The 14,409-nt window shown below is 40.0% G+C and overlaps 1 protein-coding gene across 5 annotated transcripts in view; it reads left to right on the top strand.

Moving 5' to 3' along the window:
* The window catches only part of PARD3B (par-3 family cell polarity regulator beta), a 413,251-nt gene that overhangs the window by 312,534 nt on the left and 86,308 nt on the right, over positions 1 to 14,409 (top strand). For 4 of the 5 annotated variants that reach the window (XM_055718425.1, XM_055718428.1, XM_055718426.1 and 1 more), the window contains one exon: positions 874 to 984. In XM_055718425.1, coding sequence (XP_055574400.1) covers positions 874 to 984 — 111 coding nt within the window. Of the gene's footprint in view, positions 1 to 873; positions 985 to 5,327; positions 5,913 to 14,409 lie in introns of those variants that run through there. The other variant, XM_055718429.1, reaches the window with a different exon arrangement.

The raw sequence follows: 14,409 nt of genomic DNA, 5'->3' as shown, positions 1-14,409 counted from the left end.
ACTGATCATTTACTTACTTGGGGAACTGAGAATTTCTGACTGGGGAAGAGGAGAGGAGGTTTTTGTACTTTTTGGTCCTTCATTCATGAGCATATTTGACATACTTGACCCCCATGTTCCATCTAGCTCCATCAGAAATGAAATGTAGCTCCCCAGTTCAGTCACCTTTTATAGACTGTGCAAAGCAGACTTGTTACGCATATTTGTACAGTGTATAGAACAGTGGGACCCCTGAACTGATTGGGGTCTCCGGAGGACTTTCATAGCATAAATATTACATGATAGTATATTACTAGGCAGAAAGAAAAACCCAGAAGTACTTGAAAAAGGAGCTCTTATGAACTGGCTATTTTTGTACTCTCAGAACACAGCAAGATTTTATTTCCGATTGCATCCTTACTTAAACAAAGAACAAATCCTTTAATTAAGGCCAGACATGAATGAGAGACAGTAGTTACTGATAAGACTAGAACACATGGTCCAGTTTGGGTGCTGACACCACAGCCACTGCAGATTACTTTCAGAGAGCTGTCCTGTGGCAAGAAGAATGTTCAGCCACTTTAAAATGTGCCATATTAATAGTGCAGCCCTGCAGTGACTTGCGTGTCAGGTTTGGTGGGGCTTTTCAACTTTGTTTCAGGCAATAGCTTTCAAAAGTACAGGGCCCAAATCAATTTGTAACCTAACTAGTCCTTCCTATTGCATATGGTCCATTCATTACTGGTAATTTATTTTGCCAAGTGGGAAATCTGAGTAACTTAGATAAAAACAGTGTTTTGATTGCCTAAAATTTCTGTGGTTTATGATGCATAAGTTTTGATTTTTCTTCTAGTAATTATTTCCTCCTGACTCCTTCCTTGCTATCTTAAACAGATTTGGAAAGAAAAAAGAAGATAAAAGTGGGAAAACAGATCAGAAGGGGAATCCAAAGCAAGACGTGCTTAAAGAGGAGGAGCTGGAGAAAATGAAAGATGAACGTGAAAGGTGAGTAAATGATGGTGGCATCTGTGTTCATCAGATGAAAAACTTCAAAGCAAGGGATTGCTTGAAGGGACAGACAGACAGCCTGGCTGGAGATGTCCCAGACCATGTCCGCTGGCAGTCAGGTCCAGGCAACGCAGGCTGGTCTTCTGGCAGAGTCGAGTCAGGGTTGCTGTGTGACAGGAGGAGCTTGCCTGTCTCCTGCAGGTTTTTTGCACTTCACTCTGGTAGCTACTATTCAGATCACAATTTCTGGTAAGCTGGTGAAGAACAATTCCTTTAAAAGCTGTTTCACCTCTGCCCATTCCCAAGACCAGCTGACTTAGTAATTTTTTAATTTGCTTCTCTAAATTGAGAACCTCCTCCCTTCTCTCCTGACAGCTTCTTCTGTGGTTTTCAGCAATTCAGATTTCTTTGGCTTCAGCTAGCTGTGCTATCAAGTGGTAGTGTTTGTACTTGGGTATGTTCTTTTCTGTGCCGTGTTTGCTGGTTAGCCACGTGTTGCAGAAATATCTGCTCCACAAATGCTGAGTAGGCCAAGAGACACCAGGAAGAAAGCAGGTTCAGACGGTTAAAATCAGTCTGAAGAGACAAAGGTCTGCAAGCAGTGGGGCGGATGAGATGGGCAAGGCAAGAAGCTAGGTGTGTGCCAGCTGTCAGTTGCCATATTTCTGAGGTAAAGCTCTGAGACTTAAGATGAAAGGAACCACTGATGTGAATAAGCCCAGTTCTTGGTCTTGTTCATAAAATACTCATTTTTCATGCCCAATCTCAGCAACTTCGTTATCTTTCCAGGTAAAGAAAATTTAGTTTTCTACTTTTCCCCATGTCTGCCCTTCAGGTGCTAGGGACAGTTTGTAAGTGCTGAGAAAGCTCAGCAAACTCCTCTCTCCCTTTCCACAGCTCATCCAGATGTACTTCATGATATGCTGAAGAAGGTCTTTGTTTCCCTATGGTGGCTGCTACCAGAAAAGTTAAAGAGCCCATCCTTGCTGGCTCTCAAAGAGGTGTCTGCAGTTGCTGTAAAACTTTCCAAGTTGTAGTAATGCGGGTTGTCAGGGCATGGGGAAAGCTTTCAGAGGTGTCTCCTTCACTGGAGCATCCTGCTCCTGGGAGATGGAATGGAAGCAGGTATGGTTCCTTTTGGGTAGGCAGAGTCTTCCCGTACAGGCCAGCCTTTGTGGTGTTGGTCAGTGCCCAGGGAAAAGACACCCTGCTTTCACTTGAGCCATGTAGTGTGTGGTCAGCCATGTAAGTGGTAGCTGATGGGTTTGATGGGGAAAAGAAATAAATCCAAACCCCAACAACCCCAACCCTTCTGTCTGTTGCTAACATTTACTGGTTTAAAGTCTAGTAAGGTATCCAGTTGCTGCAGTGCTGCTACTGGATATGCTTAGCCAGTGTTTAAGTATTTAGTTCATCTAAGTTAAGTAGTGTCGGGAGAAACTTTGTACCATTTGTTTTAAAATTTCTATGCCGTGCCCTTGATTTTGCCAGATTGATGAGTGCCTTTATTTTAAACTGCTGACTCCCAATTTGGATACTGGCAATTTGAGAGGTATGTGTCCTTCATTTTAAAGAAGCCAGTGTCTTTTATTAGGATCCTGGCAAGCTAAGAAGCATGTATCCCATCTGTTAAAGGGCCAGTGTCATTTACTAAAATTTTGGCAGGCTGCAAGGAATGAACCCTTCTGTCTAGAGGTCTAACGTTCCAATTGGACACAAGATAATTGTTCTTAATATTTCTTAGCGTTGTATGCTTTTTTTTAAATTACAATCACTGATTGACAGTAACTTGGTAAGGCTGCATTAGAAACTGGCAGCTCAATGTCTTCATCATTCAGGTTTCTCTAGTAATGATGTCAGTTTTGACCTGAAAGAGTTTGCGACTGAAATGGAGAGCAGCAGGTGTGTTGAGAAGTGGATGAACCAAGATTATATTTTTAACTCACTCACTTGATTCTTCTTCTATAATAGTCAAGAATAGAAATATCATACTTTTTGTCAGGTAATACATCTTATATGTTGGGGGATTAAAATCAAAAAGTAAAAATAATAAAAAGAAAAAGAGGAGTGAAGAAATTTTCCCTATGTTATCTTCAAAGCAATGCAGCACATGCTGTAAAAACAAGCAATTTGCTTCAACTTTCTAAATGAAGTAAGAGCATGGCTGTATATGTTTGCCCACATAAGACTATCTACAGGCTGACTATTGAACCCTTCTTGAGTTGATCATAAAACAGAAGAGACTTTATTTTTCCTAGAGGAAAATTATATAAGTTAGTTAGTTCTCATATGTGGATAAGAACTGTTCGGGAAATTGATTAAAATCAGTGGAAGGAAACATTACTTGACTTGAAGGTAATTCAGTCCTTTTGCCTAGTTGTTGCCTGTTCACCTGGTGATGATGCTCAGTAAGGCAGTAAAGACAAATTTTATAGCTCTGTCCCAAGATTTAGTAATTCTGTAGTGTAATTCAAGTCCAAGATCTTAATGCACATATTGGCAAAGAAAACTGGGTGGCACATCTACACCATAGATCTTCTGCTTCTATGACTTCACTAGCTGCAATCCTGCATACTTGGTCTTATATTTATAAAACCAAGCATCACTGAAGCTTACTAGAACATAGGCGTATTTTCAAAGCTGTTCTTGCTGAGAGTGAAATGAGCGTATGTTAAAACTACTAGGGATGTAATAGTGGAACAGACTACAGAATACTTGATAAATATGTAGCATGTTTTGTCCCCTGATACCTGTGAACAAATCCTGTATTTACCAGCTTGAACAAGATACAAATCACTTTTCTAACATTTGACTTTTATAGCCTTAGCTTAAACACGCACCTAATTTTACCTTTCCAAGATTAGCTGTATAAGTAATTTTCAATTTACATCCTCAATCTGATTATTACAATTTTGAATCAGGTTTTTTTGCTTAATCTTCAGTTTTCTTAAATATCAGGATCTGTCATTCTACCAAATACTGTGATTTTTCATCTGAGAGTTTTTTTCAGAGGCCGAGCTGTCCGTTTCGGATGCTAGTGGAAGAGGTCAGAGTAGTTGATTTTTGGGCTGGGTGTGACAGGATTAATGATCAAGTGTATTTCAGCATCTTAGCAGCTGTGGACCTCGCATGGTTTTAGATGTTGGTTTTGCATGCAATATATGCTTGGCAGCTCTCCAAAAACCAGTATACTGTTCCAAGATCTCAGCTGAGAAATATTTTTTCAGTAGGAAGTGCATTTCCAGTTTACAGGAGTAGGCCATCTCTCGGAGTTTTGCAGTTTTTTGACTGGCGTTGAATAGGTACAATAATATTTCACAAAATTGCAAGGACAGGCTTTCTGTAAAAGATGCAGCCTTCTTTCAGAAATTTTGACAAGATTTACAGACGTGCAGAAATGTCAGATGTATTCACTGCACAATTATGGGTTGGCTGCACAGTACAAACTCGGTGACTCTGGCTCTGACAGGAAACATCAGATCTTACGTAGGTGTGCTGCGTGAGCGCAAGTCCATCATGCTCAGAATAGGCTGGATTTCCTGCTTGCACAGAGAAGGAATTGTAAAGTGCGTGTGCAACAAGTCTGGCACATCCAGAATGTGTTAGAGCTAGTAGGCGTATGCAGACAGAGTATACAGCACTCACTCTGTAGTGCAGATGCTTCCCAGAAGGATTGGACTTGCCTGCACATTGGTCCTTGGCATAGATTTGCCTGGCAACTCCTTTTATGGGCTGCCAAGTTTCAGATTTGAGCCTCAAAAAGTGAAAATAAATTTCGTGGTTTTCTAGCTTAGTAATTTTTATTTCCATTCCACATTGTCCTATTCTCAGTTTTCAGTACAACTGTCTGTGCTGCCTTGTAGCTGCAGTTCTCCGAAGCAGCTCCACATCCTGCTCTGAAATGCTGACATCATTATTTTTTCCCTGCTTGTATTCCCACCAAGATCAAGGTCTCATTGTGCTCATTGCTGTTAGGGAAGCTTGGGCCTGACCCCAAGCACTTACAATTGAGGTAGAAGAGAGAAAATCTGGGAGGGAAAAAAAATGCGTCCTGTGGGTGGGAATCTGACATGCAGGCAGTGCAGCTGCTTGTCCAGGTTCCTAAAAAGTCCCTGTCAGGCTAGGAATTTGTTCCAGACCTCAGCCCCAGGCCTCCTTTCTTTTCAAAGCCAGTACTTTATTATATGACTACTACTTCCACAAGCGTCAAGTGGTTAACAGGAACTTAGGATGTTAGGCATTCCTTCTTTAGTAATAGCCTTAGCTGTGTCCAATTGAATGTGAATTCAGCACCTCCTCTGAATTTCACTGTTTCCTCCTTCTCCCCCTGCCTCCCTTAGCTTTCCTTGTGCCGTGACACAACGTCACTGAAACTTGACTGGAGAAAACCAGAAGCTGATGACACGGATAGTTCAGGAGGACTGACTTATGTGGTGATACAGTTCTCTGAGGTGGTGGTTTGTACTTCCTGACACAAGTCAAGTGGTTCATTGGACTGACGCCCTATTTTAAATAAACTCATTATTTTGCACATGCTTCAAAGAGTTTGGCTGTAATAAAGCATGTGCTCCAAAGGTCTAGAATCTGCCCATAAAAGGAAAAAGCAAGTGCTACGTCTGAGGTTTATTTTGATCAAGATGACTCAAATCTGTATTTTTAGTGTGTTCTGTGTAAATTACTCAGAATTTATCATCTTAACAACAAGATGTTCGCTACGTTATTAAATACTGGAAGAGATCCTCTCTTTTTGTTCCCTCAAAACAAGATTTTTCTTCCTCCCTTCCTCCATCTTTTTCCCACTCATTTGGGGTTGCCTTTTAATTTTCTAACATTGGAAAATCATTGTAAAACAAACAGGATAAATATATTAGGCACTTGAGTTTTACACGTAATCATTTGTTTGCCTTTCAAATGCAAATAAAATGACTATCAATTGAAAGAAAACTATTTTTTCCTGTTTGTTTAGGATTATTTTACTGGAATATTCCTGCTGAGACCAAAGTCTCTCTTCTAGCAGAGTTGAAGATTTGCTTGATGTTAGAATAAAATTTCACAAAATGTAGTGCCTTGTTAAAAATAGGCTGTTTTTTAAAAGTAGCATATGATTTGGTGTACAAGGAGGTACTCTGTCTCAAAAATACTACTCTGCACTAGTTCATAGGAGTCGTCTGTTGTTTTGTAAAAACAATCTTGGTTTTGTAGTCCTTGTTGGAATTAATTGAGGGTATTTTTTTTTTAATAGTATAAAGTTTTCGAGCGTTAGAGAAGCAGAAGGAACATCTGGCCCTTGCTTTCTGAACATCTGAAATGAATGCTTAAGTTACATTGAATCTCAAATTTGGGTAAAATTACATGGGGTCCATTTTTATATTAAAGACTTGTTATTTCCTTTGCTTTTCGGCAACTTCCAGCAACTGAAGAGCACTTCTCTCTTGTCCTATCAGTTCTGATGCTTGTTGCCTGTTCCCATAGTTAGAAAATCAATACATATGTTTTTGATATTTGGCGAACAGAGGTTTAATTTTGCAGCTGCAAGATCCCTGTACGAAGGGAGTGCGTCTTTACAGAAATAAAAACATTTAGAGACCGCTTGTGTATGAGAGAATACTTTTGAGTGAAACTTCATTCCATTTCTATCAACATTTGTTTCATTATATTTAATTACAAACAATTTGTATTTACTGGAAATCAAAATGAAAACAGGAGTAGCTGCATGCATGGCAGTATGGTAGAAAAGTTAAATTGTTTTGAATCAAAAGTTGAAATTCAGACTGCTACAAAAATCAAAATATTTTTTTTTTAATTCCATAGTACGTCTTAGAGCACACTCATACACACACACACACATTGTTGCTGACTCTGTGTAGCTTTTGTGCCTGTGTTATCCACTTGCCAAATCTAAAAGCGTTATTATGGCTGTTTATAGCTCATATTGATCTCTGGTAAAATGTTGGTAATTGCTCTTCTCACCATTAAGTGCTGTGCTAAACCACATGTTTTTGGGACTCCTGAGCTTATGCATCATTATTTATTAAGGGTTAATCTAACATGGTATGTCTGTTCATTGAGTATTCCTGACTTTGCAGCACAGCTAGGTCCTGTGGTTTAGACAAAATAAAGTGTTGGATGTGATCCCAGTTTTAATACTCCCAATTTATTATAACCATTGAACCCTGATCAGATCACAGATTGGATTGGATCCCAGTTTTTTAAATGTCCCAATTTATTGCTGGCTTGCAACCCTGATAAGAATACATATTTGATTAAGGCTTCAGTTTTCAAAAATTCCAGTTAATTACTTTTAGATTCTTATTAGATCATAGCTGTGTAGTATGGTATGTTGAAGTTATGAAAAAATTACTGGATGGTGTTGCACAGGTCAAGGTCATAGTTTCATTTTGTGCTGACAGTATGAAGTTATCAGATATCTGTTTATTACTGTGGCAGCACTTGCACTGGACAGGAGGACAGATTAATCCCAACCTGTTGATTCTGAGTGATTCTCATTTTAGATCTGCTGCTGCTCTGCATACCAGAACGTGTAATAAAAACCTACCATGGAACACTGAGAGACTGATGTTTGGTTATGAGTAGCTGAGGTGGATGGGTCTCACCTACCTTTCACAGGTTGTGATGTGCCATTTAGAACCAAATAGCAATTTTTGAGCTGCTTCATGTGGTTAATCCACTGCTGGAGGACATTTTTAAGACAGCATTGGCTGAGAGTTGATCCCAGATTGTCCAGGTTCAAGAACATTAAGAACTCAGGATAACAGAATGGCACACGGAATTGGCCTTTTTTCTTTAACTGTTGCAGTACTGCTCCAGGTTACAGAGACTGATGGAAGTAGCACTTTTACAGGTGTCATAGCTGTGCCCTCTGAATTTAAGCACCTAAATTCTTCTCCAAGCCATTTAGCATTCTTGGTTTGCCCTTCACTGAGACACTGGTTTCACTTTGCTCTGGAAACCAGTTTTCACAAGCTGTGCCACCCGCCCACCTCAGAGCGGCTCAGGGGCAGTGGCCTGGCTCTTTCTTGATGGGCATTGCAGTGTGTGGTTATTTCCTGTAATATATCAGAGCTTTATTACTTTATGTTTTTGTAAAATGACATGGTAAAACAGAAATAACTGCTCTCAGAAACTTTTACAGACAAAACTAATACAGTGTAACTGGCCAGCGTACTTGCCAGCCTGGGTAATGAAGTGCTTTCTAGGATACAGACTAACCTGGCCTGGGGATTTCTTCGATGCAGTACTGAATGTAGGTCAGCTCTTGCCTACCCCAGAATCAATAAGGGCATAAGAATGATTTGGAAGCTGCATTTCATTCCTTGCCCTTCCATATGTGATTTATGAAAGTCTATCATGAATCTTTGGCATGTGCTTTGAAGTAGTGCCACAGCACAGAATTCCTATTCTCAGACTCCCTTACCTACGGGAGAAAAATGAGAATACAGGTTGTGGGGATAGGCAGGTAGGCAGGAAATCGGTCTGTATGTGTAATTCTCCATAATGCTCTTAAGCCAAAATACGTGAAAGTCTTAAAGCTTTGTCTGCTCAGTCAAAGCTGAGTTTTGCTTTCTAATCCAGGACTGTTAATTAGAAACAACCTGTGAATCACAGACTAACAGATAAAAACTGTTCCTGTTCTTGAAGAGAGAGACTCTGTTCAATAGGTTCCAGGTTCAATGTCGTATGTGTAGAATAAAGAGAAGTGCATGGAGTATCATATCACACAGAGACAGGCTTTCTCCTTCCACTGCTAGGGTTTCATTCGAATGAAGGCATAATGCCTGTGCAGCTGCAGAGGCGGTTGTGCGAACTCATGAGGTCTCACTAGCTAAGTGGAGCTGCGAGTATCTATGCAGGAGGGGTTCCCAGAACGCCCCTTCACTGAAGGAGGAGGCCCTGGGGACCCAGTAGGTGTCAGTCTTCCTGGGTCTGTTCTGAGCTATATTACTGCATGTGGTTGTGGATGTTGGGTTTTCATGAGGTGTCAAATCGATGTTCTGTCTTCCCATGGTCATTACAGTGGTCTCTGGTATTTTTCTTAAGACAGCGTTACGATCCTCAGTGGTTTTGACGGATACTTACTACAGTCAGTGGCAATGAATAAGTGCCTAGATTGATGTCTCTGCCTCCCTATAGTTTTTCTGCAGGTATACTGCAGTTACTTTATGCTTGTTCACAGTTTATCTGATGAACTTCTCTGAAACAATTTGCTTTTTCTTGGTTGGAGAGGTGAATCTTTGGCTTTGACTGCAATTAGTATTGTTTCCATTCATGACTTTGTTTCCAATGACTAAAATATAAGCAGTTAAATTGCTTTCTAGGAGATTCTGTTATTTTTATTCTCTTTTTATGATTGTTTCAGAATGAACTAATGTTAGCAAAAAGGACTCTGGTATGATGTGCCCAGCATGTTACTTACCTTTTTAACAGAAAAGTACAAATTACAGCAGCCTTAGCATTCCTTCAAATCAGTGTTGAGAACTAAGCCTGCAGCTTGCCTATGGTCTGCAAAGTCCTTGCAGACTCAAGGCCGTTTTGCAAGAAGAGCTTGGAGATGTTGAAGGTACCAGAATGTCTCAGGTGAAAAATGCCAAAGTAATTTTAACTATTCTAGGATAGATTCCGCTATTTAATGCACATTGTCACAAAGCAAGGAACATCCTGTTGAGGGGAGACTGAGCAACCTGATCTGCACAGCCAGCCTTGCTCTCAGCAGGAGATGGAGCAGGGTGGCTTTCAGATGGTTTGTTCTAACCTCAATTTTTCTGATATTGTCACTTAAAAAAATAACTCAGGCAAGTTGTGAGTAAAGAAAATTATGTAATGTTGTAGAAGACAGAATATAAGATACTTGGCTTTTCCAATAGTTGACTTTCCATAATCTGCTGCTTTTCACCCGGTGTACAACTAATATGAACAAAAGAGAGACAGTAGAACTTTCTCAGATTTAACAGCAAAGGTAAAATCCTGTTCTCATTGAAGTTCACAGAGTGGGGGGAAATGTACTGACCTCATTAGAGCTAGGATTTTCTTTGGAGGGCAGGATCCTGTGGAAGTTGGTAATCACTCCCTGTCACCTCTGAAATAAATGGAAGAACATTAAGACCTCAGTCTTGTCTATCCAAAGCTCACACTCTTCATGTCGTGGTATGAAAGGGCTATGTTTCATCTTCAATTTGTCATAATCTTAAATTTTAAGGTCGGTGTAGCTCTTATCTCCTCCTCAGGTTTTTCTTTCTTCTGTTTCTTTACTTACAGCCCTCCAAAGGCAGCTGCTTTGGTCACTTCAGCATTGTACAGGTATGGGGCAGTTATCTAGAACAGGCATTATTTTCATTTAGCCCTGGTGTTTTTTATCAGTGGGCTAGTTAATGCTGTTATAAGATCTGTTTTGTTTAGCTTGAGTTACAGTCTCTTACTCCCTTGAATTTTGTGGCTTGCCTTTTTTTATTTCCAAGACTGTTTCTGCTCTTGTTTACAATTACAGATACTAATTATGGGGGGGAAGATGTTCAGTCTAGCACAATAGAATGAGCTGGAATGAAGAAACACTTGCATAGCTTACGAAGAAGATGTTTTTGACAAATATGCCTCCAGTAGAATACCCTGAAAGATAATACTAAATTAGATATTGTTTGAGTCTTGATGAGTCCATATCAGATGTCCTCAATTTACTGGAAAGAGGTGGATTTTTATTTTATTTAACTATGAGACTTGCCTGCCTCTGGAGCTTTCCTAGATGATGGCTGAAAAAATATGAATTACTCTTTTCCTGATAAAAGATGCAGGTTTGAATAAGATTGTTAATGTCATTATAGACTGTGTCTGTCTGAAAAATGATTATGAAATAAAAAAAAATTAAAAGCACTGCACTGAAATTATCTCCTCAGATATTCAAGTGAAATATACCCATTCCCATCAGTGATTATGACTTACAAATATCTGAAAGCAGGATGTATTCAGTCCACTATTATGTAAATGAATGAAAATACAAGATTTTAGTTACCAAAATATATTTTGCTAGCAGCTAGAAAGGAATTAAAACATTAAACCCAATGGAAATCTAAGTGACCTCCTGCAGAAATAGGCTACTTTGCTCTAGACAACCCATTACTCAATATATGTATGAATTAGGTAAATGAGAGACAAAAGCAGAAATGTAATGTAAAATCACAGTTGAAGTATTAAGATATTAAATCAGATGTAAATTGAGTAATCATTGCGGTATGTAGATCTTGGGAAGAGTCACATGAGCAGGGGAAGAAAACAGTGCAGCAGGTTTTATTCTGCTGTTCTCAAGGAACAACCAAATGAGTGGAAGAATGTTTAGCATCTCAGTGATCTCAAAAGACTTGAAGGATTGGGTCCTTTTTTGAGGTCTAGGTATACCTCAAACTGATCGTACACATGTTCACTTACCTGCTCTTATTCCGCTCCTCTTACTGTGAACAGAATAGACATTATCCTAAAAGACCCATGGCCATGTTTCTGTAACACATTTTGTCTTTGCTTATTGTTTGTACTTCTTCCCTGAGAACATCTTTCATTGACTTAGCCAGCACCTTGCTCATTCATGTGTCTGTTTGCACTTCCACAAAGTCCATTGCTTTTAATCCAGCGTACAAGAAATGTTGCTGTATTCATCTGATACAAACAAGATCCTGCTGTGAAATACGCTGTTTTGGTCAGCAACTGCATTTTCTGTCCTGTGTTTGACTACTTATATAAGCACCTTGGGGCTCAAACCATGTAATTCTTTGTGCTCTGCTCAGTACTAAGCACTCAGTCAGTGCATGGAAATAAAAAAATGTTGCATCACTTCTACACTTTTCTCTGGAAAGTCAGAAGAAACAGCATGACCCAGAACTCATGGGGCATGCAAGGGAGGAGGTGCTCACACACCTCGGGAAAGATTGTGCTTTTTTGTTGTGCGCCTGTTAGGGTCAGTTTTCCCCATTCAAAACTGCTCTGACGTGAAGTGCAGCCTTGCAGCTCTCCAAGTAAGAGAGCCCATGGTCTCTCCTGGGCTGAGCTTGCCACCTGCAGCTTTGTGCTGTGGCCAGATCCGCCAACTGTGTTTGTGCCACTGAATTGCTTCTCATGTCTCATGTTGGGCAGCAGGCGCCTTGTCCCTCACTTGGGGGTGGCAGAGGCAGAAGGACGTGATGCATTGAGTTTTGTCCTGATCCAAGGTGACAGCTTGTTAGGCTGTGACTTACTGTGCAAAGCTCCTTTTGAGCTAGGGTTGCTGCTGGGCCTTCAGAACTGCAGGCTGGGCTGCATCCAGCATCTTGCTGTTTGTTCCCTGTTGAAGGCAGTCTTTGGGTTCCATGGCTTTTAATGACCCTGGCTGCCTTTGGGCTGCTGTGCTGGTAACATTAAGTCCTGTATTTTTATTTCCACAGAGGCTTAGAGCACTGCTTTTAGAAGCTTCAGCATCCATCCACCCAGCTTCTGTCTGGTGGGCCAAGAGATGAGTATCTCTTAGAGCTTTTCCTAGCCTCTTCATTCCATTCCCAAAAGCATTTCTGGGTCTGCTCCAAAAGTCACTTCTGCTCAGCTCTTCTGGAGTTTTCTTGAGGTGGTCCTTATCCTTTCCTGCAGCTGCCTCACTGTGTGTGCGCTGCAGTCTTTAATCCAGCTTTTGCCTGTCAGTATCTCTGTCACTGATGTCAGGCTAAAACGTTTTACATTGTGTTTGTCACAGGCGGCGAATACATATGTGGTCATTGACAGTAGCTCAGCAGAAACACAATAACTTGTTAAGCCACAGTAACTCAATCATGTGTCTGAGCTGCAGCTGGAAGGAGCTGTTTGGGCTGTTTAACCCTTTATGGCTGCTGCACTCTAGGCTTATGCATCTTTTCATGTGTTAGTACATGAGAAATCACCATATATGATTTGTGTGGATGTCAGATAGGAAGATTGTTTGAAGGATAAATGAGAGTGTTTCCTTGATTTATAGCTCTGGGGTTATGCTACTGAACAGCATGTGAGGTGTAGAAAGACATTTTCAAAATACCATGTCCCAGTTCCACAAGTATATAGGACCTGTCTTCATTTGACTTCTACAAATAGGATACAATATGTTTTAGAAATGTTACGTATAATTCTATTGAGGTTATGTATTTTATCAAACTTTTTTTTTTCCCCTGAAAATATTTGTTGTAGAGAAAAGTTCTAGTGATAGCTAGTGGGTGTTCAAAGCAACAGAAAAGATTAGAATAGGATACATGTTTGAATGCTATTGAGGAAAACGATGGGTCACAGGAGAAAAAAAAAGGGCATTGCTTGATACAGCACTTCTGGCTGCTTGTGTGCAAAGGTTGTGTTTTTACAGAAACACAGCTAAGGGAAGTTCACGTAGTTGTCATGTAGTGATTTAACTGAAGAGCATGATGTTCAGGTGGCGGAAGAGAGCAAGCAGAATTGATATGGGATACCCAAAAGGAAATATATCTCACTTCCCTTCATTCTGTATGAGTTTTTCTTATCCCTTTTCCTCATCAGGAAGTTTGTAGAAACTTTAGCGCTACACTAAATTGTTCACATGGTGACCTGTGCCTCTCCTCATATCTGATTTCACTGCCAGCATCGTGGTGCTGAGTGACATTTTATCTTTTTGTCACAAATTTGCACCAGTTGTTTAACCAGACCCATCCTGCACTGTGAGTTTGGGGCAATCTTGTAGTAATTGTTCAGTAAGCTGGTCGCTATGGTAGTTGTGTTGATTTGGAAGTTTTGTTGGTTTTCTGTTTGGTGGGGTTTTTTGTGATGGGGAGTAGATACTGCTATTTTAGATAGGGAGATATGCAGAGGGAGGTGCAGAAAGGATAAACAGCGAGAGTGGGATATAGCAGAAGTAGCCTGCTTAGCATGGTCGGCAGAGCATTATAGGAGTGATGGAAGGAACAGCACATTCATTTTTTTTGTACCTTAGTGTAGAATTACTGGGCACCCACTGGGATATGCTATAGAAAAGCCAGCTTTAAAACTGGGTGAAAACATGATGCTGAAATACAGGAAGGTATTTAAAACTTTACAAAATTGTGTAGAAAGTTCAAAGCTGGAAAACATAAGAGAAGGCATGAAAGGACAGGTAAATAGAAAGAAAAGGCACCTGTCTAATTGTTTCCCTATATTTGAACATTTGGATTGAAATGAAAAAGAGATCACTGAGGAAATTTCATAGATTTGCGCAGAAGAGTGAAAAGGAAACAAGAAATATTAATGCAATTATAATAGCTGTATTGAAAAGAGGAAACAGTGATTGTGAAGAATTTCACATAACCTCATATTGACTGGTCTGTATAATATAGAATGGAAATAATTGTTCTTGAGCAGGTTTGACTTATAATAGTGGCAGTGATTGAAGACTGCATTCATAAGGAGAAGTTGAAGAAACTA

This window comes from Falco cherrug, chromosome 8, assembly GCF_023634085.1.
Source record: "Falco cherrug isolate bFalChe1 chromosome 8, bFalChe1.pri, whole genome shotgun sequence".
Classification (NCBI taxonomy): Eukaryota; Metazoa; Chordata; class Aves; order Falconiformes; family Falconidae; genus Falco; species Falco cherrug.
Note: the sequence above shows the minus strand (reverse complement) of the source record. Positions and strands in the feature narration are given on the sequence as shown.